General features: G+C 53.7%; 1 protein-coding gene across 1 annotated transcript; it reads right to left on the bottom strand.

Moving 5' to 3' along the window:
* Nucleotides 1–947: 947 nt before the first annotated feature.
* On the bottom strand, nt 948–17,628 carry IGF2 (insulin like growth factor 2). Its single transcript, XM_030950485.1, has 4 exons — nt 17,150–17,628; nt 9,461–9,623; nt 2,674–2,840; nt 948–2,225 (listed from the first exon to the last, which is right to left on the bottom strand). The coding sequence occupies exons 1-4, from the start codon at nt 17,252–17,254 to the stop codon at nt 1,983–1,985; spliced, it is 678 nt and encodes a 225-aa protein (XP_030806345.1). The 5' UTR covers nt 17,255–17,628; the 3' UTR covers nt 948–1,982.
* Between the last annotated feature and the right edge of the window lie 778 nt (nt 17,629–18,406).

Below are 18,406 nucleotides of genomic sequence, written 5' to 3'. Positions count from 1 at the left end.
AAGACTCCCCTAGCCCTCCCCTCCAAACCACGAAATAGAATACAATTCAAGTAGTCTTTTTTTTTTTTATGTTTTAAATGTATGGATATATAAGACAAAGCAAGTACAGAACTGGTTAACAGAGTGTCCCCATTTTATTAGCAAGTGAGAGTATATTAGGGAGATGTAATTGATTCCCCCTCCTTTTACGGTTTCTAGACAGATAATATATATTATTTTAAACCCAACCTATTTTACAGCCCTCTGCCCACCTCTCAAACCCATCTGCTGACCAAGTCCCGAGGCAGAGCCTGGCCTTTCCCCATCCCGTGCAGCAGCCCCAGCCCTGGCCACCCCGGCACAGGTGCGGCCCTTCCTCCTGCACACCCCAGAGGGCAGCGAGGGGAGGAGGGCAGGGACGCCAGGGTCCGGCCAGAAGGACACAAAGGGCAAGAGAAGGAAAAGGAGATGGCAGGGCGTGGAACTGCTCCTTCTGCAGGGGCTCGGTGTGAGGGCTGCCTGCCCGCCCACTCGCTGGACCATCGGCACTGCAGCAAGGACAGGGAAGAGCAAGATTCCCCTCAGCTCGGGAAACCAAGCTCCAGGGGGTCCAGGGGGTCTCCATGGCCAAGGGGTCCGTGCAGAAGCAGGGCCTTGAGTTCTAACTGGCAACACCTTCACCGTTCAAAATAGTTTGTCTCCAGAACAGTTCCCTTTTAGTCTAAGTTGCGGTGGTTGTGTTGTTTTTGTTTCTTTTAAACAAAAAAAAAGGATGCGTGTCGATGTATTCTGTGTGTGCGTGCATCTGTGTACATGAGTAACAGCCAACTATCTCATATGGTCATGACCAAGCTATATTTCAGAAGAGAAAAGAAACACATTTATCACACTTTTCCTAAAACGAAAAGCTAAAATTTCAAGTTCAGTATTCGCTATCTTGTCCTTCCCTCCCCACCCTCCCTTGCTATTTCTGGGTTTTTTCCCTTCCAACTTACTTTAGCACCATAACACATTTTAAACATTACAATCCCTCTTCAGATACTACACAAAATGTCCCATAAAAATAGTGCTTTTTTGCCAAAAAAGTTATATAATATATTATATATATAAATCAACTAAATCCGTGGCAAATGTGCAATGCAGACGCCTGCTCCATTTAAAGTGAGCATCAGCTCACTTTTTTTATTTTTTTCTTCTTTTCTTCTTTCCCCTTTCCTTTTCCTTCTCTCTTTCTTGCTTTCTCTCTCCTCTTCCTCTCTTTCTCCCGACATCGGTGATTTCAAAAAAGGTGCAAGTCGATTTGGAATCTTGTAATGAAGCACACACACAAAAACGCAGATGGGGGCTCCTCGGAACTTCTTCTCAGGTACGTTTTTCTTTTAAAGGTGCAAAAGAAAGTTATAAAAATAAGAAAAACTAAAAGAAGAAAAAAAAACAACAAAAAAAGAAGAAAAAAAGTGGGGTGGGAATGAGGCAAAAAATTTTTATCCCTCAATGTTTCTCCCCGTTCTATTGTTTTTTTCACTTTATTGTCAAGAAAGACACGGAATGGACGCTTCTCGAGAAAAAAAAGATTAAAAAAAAAGGATTTAACTTCATATCCTTTTTTCCTCTTGCTCTTTCTTTTGTCTTCTGGCGTTGGCACCGGGGATGTCACGCAGCACCCAGCAGCAAAAAAGTTCAAGTGCCAAACTGTCCCTTCGCAAGTACAGGTTTGGAAATACCGAGGGCGCGGGGAAACGAAACAGGTGTGGGAAACGAAAGAACCCTCCCCCCACCCCAAAAGGAAGATGCCGTGGAAGCGGTGCTGCTCGCCACCACTGCCGCCGCCATCCCCTCCTTGCTGTGTCAGTTGTTTGGTTGGGGCCGGAGCGGCGTGAGGGTGCCCCGCCGCCCCGCTCCTCGGCTCAGCGGCCCTGGGGACGGAGGGGCTCGGGGGTCGGGAATCGCCAGTCCTCCCGCCCTCCCCCAGGAGATCAAAAATTGAGACGGCTGGTCAGGGTTCATTTCTGGGGGCCAGCCGTTTCCGGGGAGGCTCGTGCCGCTGGGGGCCTCTGGCTGGGCAGGGAGATGAGGGGACGGTGCAGCGCCTTGGCTTCCTCAGCTGCTTGCAGCCCCTCCGCCTGCCACCGGTACTGGCGAGCCCGCAGGATGTTGGGCACGTCCCGCTGCCGCCGCTGGGCGCTCTTCTTCTGCCACACGTCGTACTTGGAGTACTTGCCATGCGAGGGCTTCTGGAAGCTCTCCTGCAAGGAGAAGGTCAGCAATATTAGCCTCCACTCGAGCCTGCCCGCTCTCCAGATGGGGATTCCCTTCTTGGACCTCCATCCCTCCCATGGAAATATTGCCTCATCCCTGGAAACAGTCACAGAAAGGTTGGACGGGGCTCTGAGCAACCTGATCCAGTAGATGCTTATTGCAGGGCGGTTGCACTAGATGACCTTTAAAGGTCACTTCCAATCCAAACCATGCTATGACTCTGTGACCCAGCCCACATCTGGTTCCCCACCTTACTAAGAGCTGACTTTTGGTAGGCCATTTGGCACGACTTGCCAATAGTGGCTGTGTCTCAAAAGCTCTGCAGAGATACAAGACCTTGCAGCTGGGGTTTGTTCTCTCCACCCATGGCTTTCCTGTCTTTTCTCTCTCTGTTTATTTCAGAGGAGGGCCACCATCCCTGTGCAGCCTCCTCACCTTGCTGAGTGCCGGCAGGCCTGCCAGGGAGGTGGCAGAGAGGTCACGCTCCGACTTGACGGATTTGGCGCAGTATGTTTCCAGCAGAGCCAGGTCGCAGCTCCGAAAGCAGCACTCCTCCACGATGCCCCGGTTGATCCGCCGGTTATTTCGTCCCACTGGCCTACCTGCAACAGCAGAGACCCTGCCATTAGCCACCAACCTGGGCTGGACCCCCTGTCCAATTCCTTGTAGGCATCCCTCCACCACCAGCCACCAGAGACCGGTGGGCTCTGCATCCTTCAGACACAGCAATGCTTCTCCCAGACCAGCTGACGCGCGCCCGCAAACCAGCCAAGTGTCGCGCTAAGATTTCCCAGACAAAGGCTACTGATGCCAACACGTTCCTCCAGCAGCAGTTTAAAGGCACTTTAAATGATGGGTGTTTATCTCCCTCCTCTATCTCTGGCACAGGTGGCCCTCTCAGGCCCAGCTGAGGGGAGGAAGCTCAAGCCCAGTCTGACCGCCCGCGCTGTGCCGATTACTGCGACCGTCTCCGATGTTGATCCTGGCAAGCGAATTTTATTAGAAAGAAGCAGCACAGTGTTGTGGCTGCCAACCTCCCTCCGCCGGATCAACACTCAGGCAGGTGAAGCGAAGCAAGGCGGCTAAATTTTACCAGATGGGACAGCTCTGAGACAGCTGCAGAAAGAATACAGGCTCCCACACCCGCCAAGAATAGCTATTAAACTTAATCTTTTAATAAGGGTTCCTCTCCCATTTCTGCCTGCAGAAGGATGCAAAAGCCCGTGTCTGGTGCAGCAATGACCAAGTGCATTTCATATCACTGCTTAATGATGGCCAAACTGCTCCAGAGGAAAAGCTTACATCAGTTTTACTGCGTTTCCTCCCCCTCTCAAAATAAAAGAGACGGGTAAAGTTGAATTTCTGATGCAAAGCAAATTTGCTTGGGAATTGTGCCTTCCAAAATGTAAATTGGTCCAAAACAAAAGGATTTTCTCCATGCTTTTGCACGTAGCATGTTATGCTCTTGTGCTGTTGTGGGGTTTGCAGCCAGGCTGCTGCATACTGCCACGAGCATCTCCTCCCACAGGGCAAGGTGCTCCGAGGAAGGGAAACAGAGGCCAGCAACAGTGGGGTTTGCAAACAGGATCCGGTACCACATCCCAGCCAGGAGATTTCTGGCACAGGGAGAACTGAGAGCGAGTGGCGTATAGCACAGTGCCTAGCACTGCTCACTATGGCATGCTGAGCCCTCACCTCCCAGCTTACACAGAGCTGACCACTTTCCCTGAAGGGTATCCCACCCTGGATGCCCACCCAAAGTGCCTCGGGACAAAGGCTGTAAAGCACAGTTCTCTATGCATACAGTGCAGCCCCACATGTGAGAAGCAGTCCCAGATGTGCAATACAGCTGTGCATGTGGGATGCAGTTCTGTGCATTCAGTGCAGCCCCACACATGCAATGCAAACATGCATATTCAACACAGTTCTCCATGCACAACGGAGCCCTCTGTGCACAATGCTGGCATGCAAAACACCATGAAAATGCCTCGCTGCTGCCTGTAATAGCCTGGCAGCAGGGCACCTGCTCTCTGCTAAAATCAGTTGTGTTCCTATAGGTCAGGAGCCCTCTGGTCCATGCTGGTGCATTTCCACCATGCTCAGAAGTCACACAAACACAGCATCAGTGCTAGCTGATGGGGCAGCTGACCCATACCATGAGACCTGCCTCTGGGAGTCACTTCAAATGCTTTGTTGCCCACATTCACCCCCCTTGTGCCACCACCTTCCTTTTCTTTTTCTCTAGAAGAACTTCAGGCACAACTTTTAACCAGCCCCACAGGGAGATGAGAAGGTTGGTTCTCCCTTGGCAAAGGTTCATTGAAAAGATCACTGTTGGGAGTTTAATTTTCTCTCTTGTGGTCAATAAACACTGGATTGGGCCCTTCCCTGAAAGGTAGGCCAGATCTGTTGGGTGCCCACAGCTCAAGTGATGCCAGACCAGGCAGCCTGGGTGGTGATGGCCAAAGGAGACGGGGACAGGAGCCAGCTTAGGGACAGCTGCATGTATTCTTCTCTGTGCATGCAATGCCCAGTGAGATCTGTGGGAGGGGTGCACTCCAGCAACATCCCACACCACACATGGCGCCTGCTCAGGTCCTATCAATCCCAGTGTCCAACTCAATCCACAGCAGGCTGCTGAAGCATTAAGCTGCTCCACAAAGGCATCCTGATATGGGCAGAAGGAGAGTTCAGAAGGGAAAGAGAAAAAATTAAAGTCACCCCCTCTCGCTAGCACATTCCCTAAGGGCTACATTCACACTCCCGCTGAACAGAAGGCTGCACAAGTGATGACACACATGGTTTGAGGAGAAGTTGAGGTTTTCAAAGGTTACATATCTCCTCTCAAAAACAGAAGTTTCCCACTTGCAGTTATGTGTTTGTTTGGAAAGAAGAGGGGAGGAGAAAAACAATGAGGAAAGCAGGACTACATTCACTGCTGTGCCTTCAAGGGCAATTTCTGGCATCGGTACGCACAGGAAGATCACGTCAGCGTGTGTTTGCAAATGCCAGGTGTGCCACCACCAGGGTGAGCTCCCAGCAGGGACAACCACAGTGACATAGCTTCTTCCTCCCTGACTGCTGCCCCTGCCTGCCTGTCAGGTACACGTGTGGCCCCCAGCCCCAGTGTGCTGCCCTTTCTCTCCTGCACAAAGCTGCTGCAAGCCGTTCGCCTTGCAGCACTGCTGCCAGCTTCACTGTGACTCTCCGATGGGGCACGTTTCCATTACATAATTGTCCGTACGGACCTTGCCAAATGCCACTACAATCCTCCGGGGCAGAGTTACTTCAGGAAAAAAAATAAGCAAACATAACAAACAGGGATTTAGTCTCAGAAAGTACCTGGAGACAACAGGACATTGCTGGCTAACAGCAATATTGCTGCTGACCTGGATTGGGAAGAGTGGTTGTTCTGAAACACAATTTACACGGGGACTAAAGATTGAATTTCCTGGCTTTTGCCCATGGGTGGCATCTCTTTGTACTGCCACTGCCAAACCCAGGGAGGGTTTTGCCACTCCATCCCTTGCCCACAGGGGAGAACTGCGTGGACAGCAGGCTGCGGCATCGCCGGGGCACGCGAGCCACTTCCCATCACAGCAACGACCTCCTCCTCCTCCTGAGGAAACGTGCTTCCTCTCAGCCTTCAATGAATGGCTAGGCTCCCTTTCCCCCAAAACTGTGCTGCACCAAAACCTTCTACAGTGCTGCTGAGGGGAAAAGCCCTGAGATGCAAAGTTCTGTGATGCAAAGCCCGGCAGTGCAAAGCCCTCCAGCTGCCTGGGGTTGTTCCTGCCTATGTACGGGCTCTCCTGACAGGGCATCCCAGAAGTGGCACAAAGCCAAACCTGTTCCTGGGAAAACCTAGAGGCCACATACCTGCAGCTCAGCTATGCCACTGTGCCAGAGGAGGCACAGTGCCCACTGCCATGGGGGACAGGAGGGTCCCTTCTCTAGCATGAGCACCCCACTGCTCCTGGCTCCCCACCCTCACCAAACAGATGCTGCGGGGAGGGGTGCACGGTGCTGGTGCCACCCTGGCTGGGTCCCCTCTCCTCCGGTCAATCAGGCGGTCAGCCGAGTGGAAGGGGACTTTGGGTGTAAACAGTCCCCGTGCCCCTGTCGCAGGAATGTTGGGAGCAACAAGGGGGCCTTTGTGCAGCACCAGGCCCCGTCCCAGTGCCCCCGGCCTGGCCCTCCCCCACCCCGGCACCGCACTTTCCCCCCTGCTTTTTCCTAGTATTATTCGGAGGAGCGGCGGGTGCGCAAGAATGTGCCCCGTCAGCACAAGCGGCTGCAAAGAGCTAAATTCTTATCAGCTGTTGGAAAGGAGGAAACAGGAGCTGTTGTTTACAGAGAAGTCGGCCGCCTCTCCCCCTGCAGCCCCTTCTCCCTCCCTGCCAGAGCTGCATGACAGCAACTTCAGGGCTGAGGCTTCCTCTCGGCCTGCCCTGCTTTTCACTCCAGGCTGGACTCAGCATCCCTCCGTGGGCTGTGCCGCTGTCCCTGGGAGGCTGCTGGGGAGCAGGGGTACCAACCCCGCCACAGTGCCATGGCAGGAAGCCACCACCTTGACAGCAGCTGCGGCCAAGCCAAAAGACTTAGAAGTCACAGAGAGGAAGCATCACCAGTGCAGAGCAAAGCGTGCTCAGATTCAGCTCTAGCTTGCCCATGCATGCCTGGGATAGATACAGAGCTGGCATCACCATGCCCACCGTGTCCCAAGGCTAGGTAACCTCAGTGCTGCCAGCCCTGCCCCTGTTAGTGCAGCTCTTGTGCAGCCCCAGCTCTTGGAGGCAGCTTCAGCATTCTCAGCCCCAAGCACCTGCCAGCCGTGGTGCCTCCCAGGACACCATCTGTGCCTGCATCCCCCGTGCACTGATGCAAAGATCACTGCGTCTCACAGCCAGCTTCGCTAGCAAAGTGCTCTCTTGCAAGAATGCAGAGCATCACAAGGTCTTAAATAATTGCTTCAGCAAAAAAAGCAATAGAGGATTTTCACACCATTTTTGTTTTTCTCAGTATTACCAGCCTGTCCAGCAAGTGGGCCCTCAGGTATGCACAGGACAAGGCTCCCCATATAATTTATTTCCTGTGTGAACAGCTGCTTTAGCATAGGCTGCTCATCAGGTCACACATCCCAAGCTGTGAGGTGCTCAATGCAAACCCAGGCCCACTTTTAAGATGTAAACCCACAATGGTGCAACACAACTGTGCCCTATTGCATATACATGGTGACAACAGTGCAGCCACGTGAGTTTAGGAGTGAAGATGAACATGGTCAGAAATAATCAGAGCGGGAAAAATTATGTGAAATGGGGATGTCCAAAACCTTCATCAAGTAGAGGCATTGCCCAAACATCTTCAGCCTTGCACGGCATAGGCTGGTCAGGTCTGGAAAGGGTTAAAATATTGGACTATGTTTCACCCCTGGTACCTGGGCTCACCAGAAATATTCAAAAAGGTAAAGACGGGAGAGGACAAAAAGAAATAAAGTAAGAACCCCCTTGCAAGCACCCGACTGACCACTTGGCACCAAGAGACTTGTCTGCCTTCAAAAGTGTTTTTATTTTGGCCTGGGCAGCTGGGTTATTTGAGGTGAAAGGAGGTCAGTTTGACCTTAAAACAAAAGCCCCATTCCCTTTCATCCCCAGAGAGAGGGAGGAGGGAAGAGAAAGCAGGGAGGGAGACAGATGCTCCTCTACATATAGAGAGAGAGGAAGAGCTGTGAGAGTAGGAGAGGCGCTTGCCTCCTTGCCATGCCGGTAAGGGAAGAGGAGATGAAGAGAGGAAGGGCAGCTGCCATGCAAATCCTCACTGCTGGGCTCCATCACAGCGAGGAAGTGCACCCAGAGCACCCCAAAAGCACCACCTGCCCACAGCACCCAGGGAGCCATGAGAAGATCCTGCTGCTCAGCCGGGATGGGGCAGGGGGATTGCCCCCAGAGGGCTCAAAGCCACCTGCAGCCTGACTGCCTGCCTAAAACTGAAGCTGAAGCCCTTCCCAACCTGAACACTGCTGTGGCTGGGTGTGGGATCCCTGCACCTCTCTCTACCCAACATCAGCAGGCAGCAGGAGACAAGTCTAGTAAAGCATCCAGGTTGGGAAGGGACATCCAGGTTGGAAAAGGATGTCCAAAGTTGTTCCCTAACTTTGCAAAACCCCATTGCTCCCTGCACAATCAGACTGGAACAAGAGGGAGGCTGGTGCTCAAATCTACTCCTCCAAAAAACCACCCTGTTTACTTGAAAGTGACTTTTTAATTCCTCTTCCCAAGGCAGAGACAAGACTGCCAAAAACACCATGTGCAGCTGGTATCTCCATCCTCTTCCCCTCCATTTGGCTTTGCATCTTTCCTGTAGTCAGTCACCCTGTGGCTCAGTCCTCAGTGGGGAGCAAGACAGTGTCTTCCCACTCCCGAGCAGAGCAGGGCACCAAAACACCAAAACAAGGTTATTACACTCAAAGCACCTTTGCCCATAGATTACTGAGCATCCATTGTCACTGGTTTACTCCTCATCCTCCCTGTTTACCAGCTAATCCATTGTCCTGCCAATGGTCCAAAGACCCAAAGCATCCTGATGGAAAGCCCACTGCAATCAGCTGGTCTGAATCCATCTGCACGCTGCACACAACAGCAGCGCTGCATTTTTTTGCATTACCTGCCCTGCAAAGGGGTAAGACATCACTCTTCAGCAGCAACTTCACCAGTGGTAGCTGGGAGGTCACAAAGCTTTGTCACAAAGTTTTGGGAGCAGCAAAGAAGGTGCTGCTATACCCAAGCAAAGCCTACGCGGGAGGGAAGAGTGCTCAGCCTCCTGCCTGCTGTCAGGATGCAATGCTTAGGCAGCAAAGTTTCAAAATAAACCAGGGCCCAAGCTCAGCAGAGCGCTGGCTGCAAACACCCTCGTTATTGTAATGATTTTCCCTTTTTCCCTGGTGAACCAGCCACATATGGTTCCCTAGAGACAACTGACTATCCCAAGCAGCATATGCGGGACCCAGCTTCCCCATGGCACCAGACAGCCCCCAAAACCAGTGCCAAGTGGATGCCTGTCACCCTGAGCATGCCCATTTTCTTGCTCTTCTCCTGGCCTGCTGCCATATACAAGGAAATCCCGAAAAGCATCAGGCTGGGAAACCCCTCCTTTCCCTCCCGGCCCTGCTCTGCTGAGGCAAGGTGTGGGCTGGGGGCAGCCTCCTGTAGTGGCCAGCACTTACTGAAGTAGAAGCCCCTGTCCCCACAGACGAACTGCAGCGTGTCCACCAGCTCCCCGCCGCACAGGGTCTCCGCCGTGCCGTAGGCGGCTGCCGAGTCCAGCGCGTAGGCCAGGAACGCCAGGAGCAGCAGCAGCATCCGCCTGGCCGCGCACATCCTCGGCACCTGGGGACAGAGGCACAGCGTTAGCACCGCGGGACAGACCCCCCCTGCCACCTCCCCCGCCCGCAGCACGCCGCCGAAGGGATGCCCAGCCATGCCGGGATGCTGCTGCTGCTGCTGCTGCGCAGGGAAGGAGCGGCAGCGCTGTGACAGCCGCTGGCTGGGGTGAGGCCAGCTCCCCGCTCTCGGCCCGCCGGGCAGCAGCGCCAGGCAGACAAGGTTTGCATTGAGGCAGGGTTTCCATTGGAAAATCCCACTTCAGCCTACCTCTAAAAGGCTTTTATTTCCCCTGCTCTTTCAACAGTGTGATTTTTTGTAATTTTTCCCCCCCTTTTTAAAGGGAATTTATTCAAATTATTATTAGCAGGTGTTGTTTTTTCCTCTTCTGATGATAGGTTTTCGCACCCTGTCTGAAAATACGGCCATGCAAAGTGAAATCAAGTGAAGCTTCAACCTGTCCTAGAGCTGCTTTTGAGGAAAGCTGTGAAGAAGAGCTTTTGTCCTGGGCATGTGAGAGAGATGAGGCTCAAGCAATCAAGAGGCTGATTGCACAAGCTGTGTTTTCTGACAAGAGTTGGTACTGAGAAGACATCCCTCAGGAATAGTGTGGTCCCATGGGAAACACACCTGAGGCATCACTAGAGAGGGTAAAGGCAGGGTCAGACAGTACAGAGCACTAAAAAGGAAACTCCCTGCATATTTGCTAACTAGCCCAAAGACTCAGCTCCAGCAAACAGCTTCACCTCCACAGCAGCCTCTGCAGGTGTAAAGCAAGGGTGCCATCACCCCACTGGGTGGGACAAAATCCATGAATGGCTCAAGGCATTATAGTCCCTCAGTGATGAGCCTGACAGTATCCATACAGCCAAACAACGCTGGGTTTTGACCAGACAGGTAAGCTCAAAATGAAGAGATGCACGTCAAAATAGCAGACAGTGGGTGGCAACCCTAATCTCAAGCAGAGCATCCTCTCTCCTTGCTAATATTCAACCAAGACACTGGGTCTCACATCCAGCTTTCATCACCATAGCATCTGAGCAGCTCGAGAATAATATCAGTTAATGAATATTACCTCACCCCCCCGGGATGCTCGGAGATGGAGCCAAAGCCCAGGATAGATTAAATGACTCGCCCAAGGTCACAGGGGAAGTCTGCAGCGCAGCCAGGAAATTAGCCCAGGTCCCCCGAGGCCCCACTACGGTCCTGCCAGCAATAAAGACACCCTTGCTCCCGAATTTTTAGTAGAATTTTTAGTAGCACGTAGCTCAAATTGTCAAATTGATGCTAGAAATGCATCATGCTTTCAAGTCATGAGCTCTGCTGAGCAGCAGGAGGACAGGGATCAGCAGCAGGAAAAGCCAAACTACAGGTTTCAAGGTCTGGGTGGGCTGTGGGGGACGTTCCTCCTGCTTGAGTTTTGATGGCTATAGTATTGCTCAGCCTGTGCTGGCAGAGATCAGCAAGCTGGCAGCAGCCCTCCAAAGCTCTGGACAAGAGAGGCAGCAGCCCTGGGAACAAACTGGTCTCAAATCAGCAAGTGATGGGACCAGGACCAGCTTTTCCACTAGCAATGGTCCCTTCAGCACACTGCAGGGACTTTGTTCTGTATTACAGTAGGAGCAGAGGGATGGCACCAGGCTCTGACACCATGTTGCTAAGCTGCAGTGTTTTACCACCAGCACCTTTTCACCTAATTTTCTTTTTTATCAAGTGGCCCACAGTTGTTTATTGGGCCTCTCCAACATGAACACAGCATCACTTTCACTGCTGGAGTCATGCCCCTGGTGCTGCAGCATCAGTGGCCAGCTCTCCAGCTGACAACAGACCAATCACCCTGCTACTGTCCATTTTTCAGCCCTTTTTTTTACATGCAGATCCCAATTGCTGGTGTCCCTAAGTCTCAGGTAGTGTCAGCACTCATTGCAGGGGTGATGGATTTGCCACCAGCCAAGTGTTGCCATCAAAGGCACTCATATGGGATTTCAGGACACCCACATGATCCCGTGTCCCCAGTCGGGCTCATGCTGGCTGTGCGCACTGTGGCTGATGAGCAGGCTGCATGCTGGCTCCCCAAGCCAGAACCAGACCTGACACGAAGGGGTTGATTGGTGGCACAGGTGACAAACACCATTTTTCCTCTGCATTCAGTCTAAAGAAAAGGATGAGATGCTCTGAAGCAAGGGGAGAGTGAGATTTTGTCAGCAGGTGATATTTGATGCTGAGGAGACCTGATACCTTCTGTGGAAAAACACTTGTGCTCCTCAGAAAATACCCACTCCTGCACAAGCTGCACTGCGAGCCCCTGGCAGCCTTCCCTGCCTCCACTCCAAGCTCCTTCTGGTGCCCACACACCCCATAACTCCAGCCAGGAAATGCCCCTGAAGCAGCAGGAACAGGGAGAGCCCCAGTGCTGTCATCCAGAGCACGGCTAACGTGGAAATGCAACGAAGTCCACCCTTGCCCAGGCACCAGCCAGCAGTCCTTCCCTCTGCTGTCACCTTGGCGTCTCCCTGCTCCTTCCAGCAGCTGTGTAATGAGAAACCAGGCAGCAAAGCAAAGAACATCTTTATTTACTAACCAGTGCTGCAGTTTCCCTCCACCTTGATGGAGCTGCAACCCAGCTGAACCCTGCAAACCCTTCCCTCTCCCTTTGGCCCTACTGACTCTGCAAATAAAAAGCCCCCAGACTTCACACAAAGGCTACATACAGGGGCTCCCAGGGTCCCATTACTGGCTCACCATCTCCCAATAGCCTTTCAACTGATCCTTTCTTCCCTCACAAGAAGTGATGAGCAGACCCATGCAGGAAAGCTTGCATCTGCCTCGCCATGGCTGCCAGAGCAGGTGCTGCTCACCCCAAAAGAGGGTGTCATGGCACAGCTGGGTCCCTGCAGCCCAGACCTGGCTGGTGCAAGCACCATGGCAGCTGCGCCGGTGGCAGGAACTGAATGGCTGCTCAGCATGATGAGTCTAAGCCCTGTGAATACCAAGAGAATTCATTCTCCACTGGAAACATGAGCCAGCACAGCTTTCAGTTTCTAGTCCCAAGCATTAGGACAGCCATGGTCTCCTCAGCTGTTGAACAGGAGCAAATTCACACCAATGGTTGGAAGAACCTTCATATTTTATTAGAAAGCCTCTCTAACATGAAATGGAACTGGAAGAAGGCAGCAGAAGGGAAGTGGGACGCTTCCCTAAAGGACAAGGTGCTGTGTCTGCTAGAAGAGAGGCTACAGCTACCACTGTCCCATTCTTGCCAAAGCAGGTTCAACCAGCCATGCTGGCTGCTATCGCTCTTCGTGTGCCCAGGCAGAGCTCAAAGGCTTCAGGATGAAGTGGGATGGCAGCACAAGATGTGCCACATGCCCAACAACCTGAGCACCAAATTCCTCCTGAGGAGGGCTTGGACCCCACGGTGTGCAAGAGGGCAATGCAAGAGGAATCTCTTGGTTGCACAGGTGATCTGGACCATCCTGGGAATCACACCTGAAGCTCCTCTGAGTAACTCACATCGGAAGCGGCATGATCAGTGCAGAACAGGCTCAGACAGGGTATCAGCACACACTGCTGGCCTCTCCCTCCCTGGAGAGGATCTGCTTCGCTCTCCATCCTTCACGGCCCCCTCATGCCTTTCCTAGCATCCCCAGCGCTGCACACAAAGCCAGTTGGCCACTGGAACCAGTTCAGCTGCAGGCTGCCATGTGCAGGATGTTCCTGCCTTGGAGCTCCTGTGCATTCCTGCCTTGTGGCACTGCACCCACAGCCAGGGACCCCCAAACACCTCCTGGCAGCCCCCAGCCAGTAGAGAGTGTTCTGTCTGAGTGGCTGTGGTGCGCTGGGAGTGAGCCCGAGGGCAGGTCTGCAGTGGAGTCACCCTCCCACCCGAGACTGTTAAAGGATTTTGTCAGGATCTGCTGCTGAATCAGTTTCTGTCCAGCTGCTGGGGAGTTGGGGGCCAAGAGGCCACAATGTGCTAAAAGACCCAGTTGCCAAGTCTCAGAGTACAGCTCAGGCATCCCTTGCATCCAGGCTTGTGCTGAGCAAACCAAACCATGATGCCTCTTGGGCAACAAATATCTCCCCAAAAACAGAGACAAAACCTCCTGTCTGACCTAATTCCTTCTTCAGTCTGGCCTTCATTGCAATTTAATATGAACAGAACAACGTAGGAGGGAATTGACAGATGGCCCAGTCTGTAAAATTTGGATTTGGACAGCAAAAAGAAAAAATAAAAAATCTTGCTTCTTTGTGGAGCAGTGCAGCATTTAAAAGGGAGCATGGCAAAAGAAAAGTCATCAGCCCAAACCCAGTGGCACATGTCAGAGGGGAAAACCCCAGTTTACACATCCCACACACTCCACCCCTTCAAAAAAAAAAATAAAAAGGGCAGGCTGATGTTTCGCTGCTCTGATGATTGCCTGTGAGAGATGCTGAACATCTGCCTCTCTGCATTACTCCTCTCCATGGCCAGCCCCAGGAGAGCGGGGAGCTGACCCGGTTCTGAGCATGGCAACCCCGAAGAAGCAGGATGTGGGCACATGCCAACCTCTCAAGGGCCAAGAGCACGCCACCCCTGCCCACGGGGCAGCCCAACCTGGCACAGGGCGCTGGGCCATGATGCCCCAAGGTGCCCAGGAGCAAAGGCACAATGGTAGCCAGTGTGAGAGGCAGGTGCCTTGGCTGAAACCACCCAGGAGCCACATCTTGGGCAGAGGCACAGGGATGAGGTGCCCAGCAATACCTGGAGGCAGAGGAATCACCTCATGCTGTGCCACAGAAGAGCCTCTCACTTCATCTGAAACAGAAAGGAGACTTCCAACCACACACAGCTTGGAAGAAGCAAGCTTCAAAACACAAAACTTTTGACAACTGAGTTGTCAGGCAAATAAAAACTACTCAGGAGGACATGGGGTTTTGCTGTTTAGCTCAGGCTTGAAAAAAATAAAATACCTTCTGATTCTTGGCACCTGGCTGGCATGACATTCATATGGCTGAGGCTGGCAATACTGCTGCTATTTTTAGCCCTCACTTTTTTGTCTTCACTGCTCGTCCCCATCAGCAGCCCACCCCACCCCACACCAGAGGGGGGTCACCTTTCTGCCTTCCATCCCGTGAGCCTGGAGAGGCACCTGCCTCCTCTGCCTGTGGGGCAGGGAAGTGCTGCCTGCACCCCATGCCTATACGTGCTGCAGGGGAACTACTGCGCCTGTGGAAAAATCAAGCTGAAAAAGGTGAATGGGGTATTCAGTACCATTTACTCACCCCACTGGGGAGTAAGAGTGTATTGCATAAATTTTGGTATGCAGCCCAGAAATATTTGATTTATTGTATTTAAAAAAAAAAAAAAGGAAATGCAATCTTGCTTAACTCTTCTAAAGACAGCTGGCAGGACCCAGTGAAGGGATTTAAGTCTGTTTTAGTAGCCTCACTTAACTCCTTTCTTTATTGTTCCTCTCTCCTTTCTGCATTCCCTTCCAAAACCTGGAGTATATCAGGGAAAGTTAACAGCAAGTTAAGCTGTTAAATCAGGAACTGTGGTGACTGGAGTCTACTGGCAAATGATATTCCCACAACATGTTGAACTTGCTTTATGTCTTGGCAGAGCAACTTTAACCCCTTCAGAGCCGGGCTGTAACGCCAAGGCAGACTTCCTCCCCTGGTGCCCCCCACCTCTCGTGACCCCTCTCACAAGCATGCCGAGGGAGGCCGATATCGCTTTCCCTGCTAAGACACTCATCAGCTTTTAAAAGCAAAGACAATCCAAAGAAGGATCGGAGAGGTCAGCCCCAGGACACGAGCTGGGAGAGGGTGGGCCACTTACAGTGCTCGTATGCACTGCTGGAAACACACCAACTCCTCGGTCCCTCTAAAAATAAGACCTCACCTGCTGTGTTTGCTTTATTTAAAAAAAGAAAAGTACAGAAATGCTTTTCTCTGGTGCTCCGTGAGGCAAGCTGGGCTCGTGCTGAAGCCTATAGGAATCGAGGGGAAGACACACACTGACAACTCTGGGTTGACTGGTCAGAGCAGCAGCTCTCCAGCCAGGCTGAAAAAAAGATCACCTGTCAGAAAGAGCGCTGGGACACACACGCAGACGCATTTTGGCTCTCAAATTTCATGCAGCAGTGGGAGGGGACCTGCGGTGTCAAATCTTTTATCCCTTAATGAATTTTCACAGGAGCTGGGATAGCCCCTTTGAAAGCCTGAGTGAACTTGTGTGGGTGTCAACAACATGGAGCAAGATTTAGAGCTCTGACCCATTCACCCCCACCAAAATTGTCAAGCTGGGTCCAAAACAGCACAGTGGAAGTCAAATCAGAAGTGTCAGTCAGTTTTATACCTCCAGATGTCCTTAGCACAAAGTCATCCTTAACAAAACCCCTCGACCCAGGCTCCTCAACTCCACTCTAAATCAAGGCAAGAGGAGGAATAAAAATCCCAACACGTTGAACCCTGCAAAGTAAAAGGAAAAAAAAAAAAAGCCTCCCACATACACACACAATCTGACAATAAACAAACCCAAAGAAAAACATGCCTCAGTCTCCCAGGCACATCCCAGCATTTGAAAGAAAACTACAAATTTTGTATGGGAAGCCTGGGTTGAAAGCAGAGGCTCTCCCGAGGTGTCTGTGTAAAACCACCCACACAAACCTTGTTTTTACACTTGATTGCTCCACACCACCCTAGCGAGACCTGGCGTATCAGCAGCCCTGCTGAAGTACCCTTGGCTGGAGGGGAGGCAGCCACATCTGCTGGTACAGTTACGCTAAATCCGAGTTCCCTCATGTGCCCCAATTCCCTACTGCTCAACAGAGTGCTAAAACCTTTCCAAGTTGCGCTCTTAAAACAATTACTGTAGGGAAAAGCAACTGGGAAGGAAGAAGAAAAAAAATATTTTAAAAATCACAGAAAGTCGAAGGCTGCACGCCAACCATTAACTCTCACTCCATTTGGGCTTCGCTTTCTTGTTTTCCTCGCTGTATTTTTATCCCTCCCGAGACCAAACACACCGCAGTGTTTTGCAGAAGAGAGTTTAATAATCTCGCCGGTCTCCGGAGCCGGAGCACCGCCGGCGCCCTCCCCGCGCGTCTCCCGCTGCCGCAGCCGCCCCGCGCGGAGGGAGCTCGGCGGGCGGCGGGGGCCGCGCAGCGCTCGCTGCGTGACCTCGCATAGCCCCGGCCCGGCCCCCGCACGGCCGCGCCGCCGCCCCCCGCCGCTCCCCTCCCCACGCGGGACCGCGCGGCACGGCCCCGTCCCGGCGGGCAGCATCGCGGCGGGCAGCATCGCGGCGGGCGGGACCCCGGGATACCCCGCGCACCCACCGCAGCGGGGCCGCCCCGCCGCCCGCGGCTGGCCCGGCGCTCGGGGTCCCTCTAGTGACACGCGTGGGGACGGCGCAGCTCTGCCCGGCGCGGCTCTGCCCGGCGCGGTCGGGATGGCTCAGCGGTGCCCGCGCGGCTCTGCCCGGCACGGCGCGGGCAATCCCACCGTGCCCTGCCCGCGGAGGGCCAGCGCGGAGCGGCGCTTACCTTGGCACTGCCGCTGCTGCTCTCAACTTCTTGCGGCGGCGGCGGGCCGGGCAGGAAGGCGGGCTGCCGGCAGCGCTCATCCGTGTGTGCCCCGGCGCTTGACATGCTGCTCTCTCCTGCCCTGGCAGCGATCGCGGCTTTGGCTTGCCTTCCCCGAGCCCTGGCACGTTCTCCTCGCCTTGCCTTTTTGGTATGTCAAGTCCCTGCTGGATTTTGTCTGAAGGATGTTATTTTGTTACGATCAGGTATTCTGTTATTCTAGAGAAAGCGCTCGCTCGCTCCTTCTTTTCCTCTCCTCTCTCTTTTTTTTTTTTTCTGGGTTGTTTTTTCGCCCCTTTTTTTTTTTTCTTCTTCCCTTCTCTTTCTCTCCTGCTTTGGCTGCCCCTTGGGTGGCTCTCACTTTTGTGTTTACTGAGTGCGTCCCTTTGGTCGGGGCGAAGGGGCCGGCTGCCTCGCTCCCCGCTGCTACCGGCTGCTGCCCCACGAGCGAGGAGACAAGCAGGGCGCTCCGGCTTTTATACCTTTTATACCCCCCCCAATGGGCATGCTCTCCCGGCGAGCACCAGCCCGGCCACGCAGCCAATAATGTTGCAGAGCGGTCTAACCCCCTCTCTTCCCTCCCTCCCTTCCTTTCTTCCCTCCTTCTCCCTCGTAACCCTCCGGAGTCCAGCTCGGGAGGGAAGAGGGGACAGAAAGTTTTTGCCGCACGGTTTCTTTGCGTGCCGCTACCCGGGATGGGAGCTTTACCCCTTCTGCCGGCCCCGGGTGCGAGGGGGGCTCCGCGCATCCGCGGCCGCCCCGCAGGTGAGGGGAAGAGCTGTGGATCCGCACCCCGAGCCCCTGCCCAAAATACCGGGGGCACCCCTTGACCGCCTCTCTCTGCGAGGCGGCGAGCCCCGAGTCCCGGCGGGGTGGGAGAGGGGAGATGGCCGGGTCCGTCCTCTCTCGGGTGCCCCTCTGGGTGCACACGGGCACAGGTGTCGGCACGGCCGCCGAAGGGCTCGGAGGAGCTCCCCGGCAATGGCACGGGCACTGCCGCCCGGCCGCCGTGCCTGCCCCGCCGCGGGCAGCGAGCCCCCGCGGCCGCCCCTGCGTGTCCGTGTGGACAACATGGGCGCTGCCCCTCGCCCCCCGGGTCCTGCACCTCGCAGAGCACCTTCCCGCCGCGCTCCCCGCTGGCTGGGTCGCCTCTGCTTCCCGCCGGCTGCTGCAGGCGAGCAGTGCCGCCTCCGAGCCAAGGGGACTTCTCTCTCCCAG

The sequence above is a fragment of the Camarhynchus parvulus genome, chromosome 5 (assembly GCF_901933205.1).
Source record: "Camarhynchus parvulus chromosome 5, STF_HiC, whole genome shotgun sequence".
Lineage (NCBI taxonomy): Eukaryota > Metazoa > Chordata > Aves > Passeriformes > Thraupidae > Camarhynchus > Camarhynchus parvulus.
The sequence above is the reverse complement of the archived record's forward strand: the minus strand, read 5'-3'. Positions and strand labels throughout refer to the sequence as shown.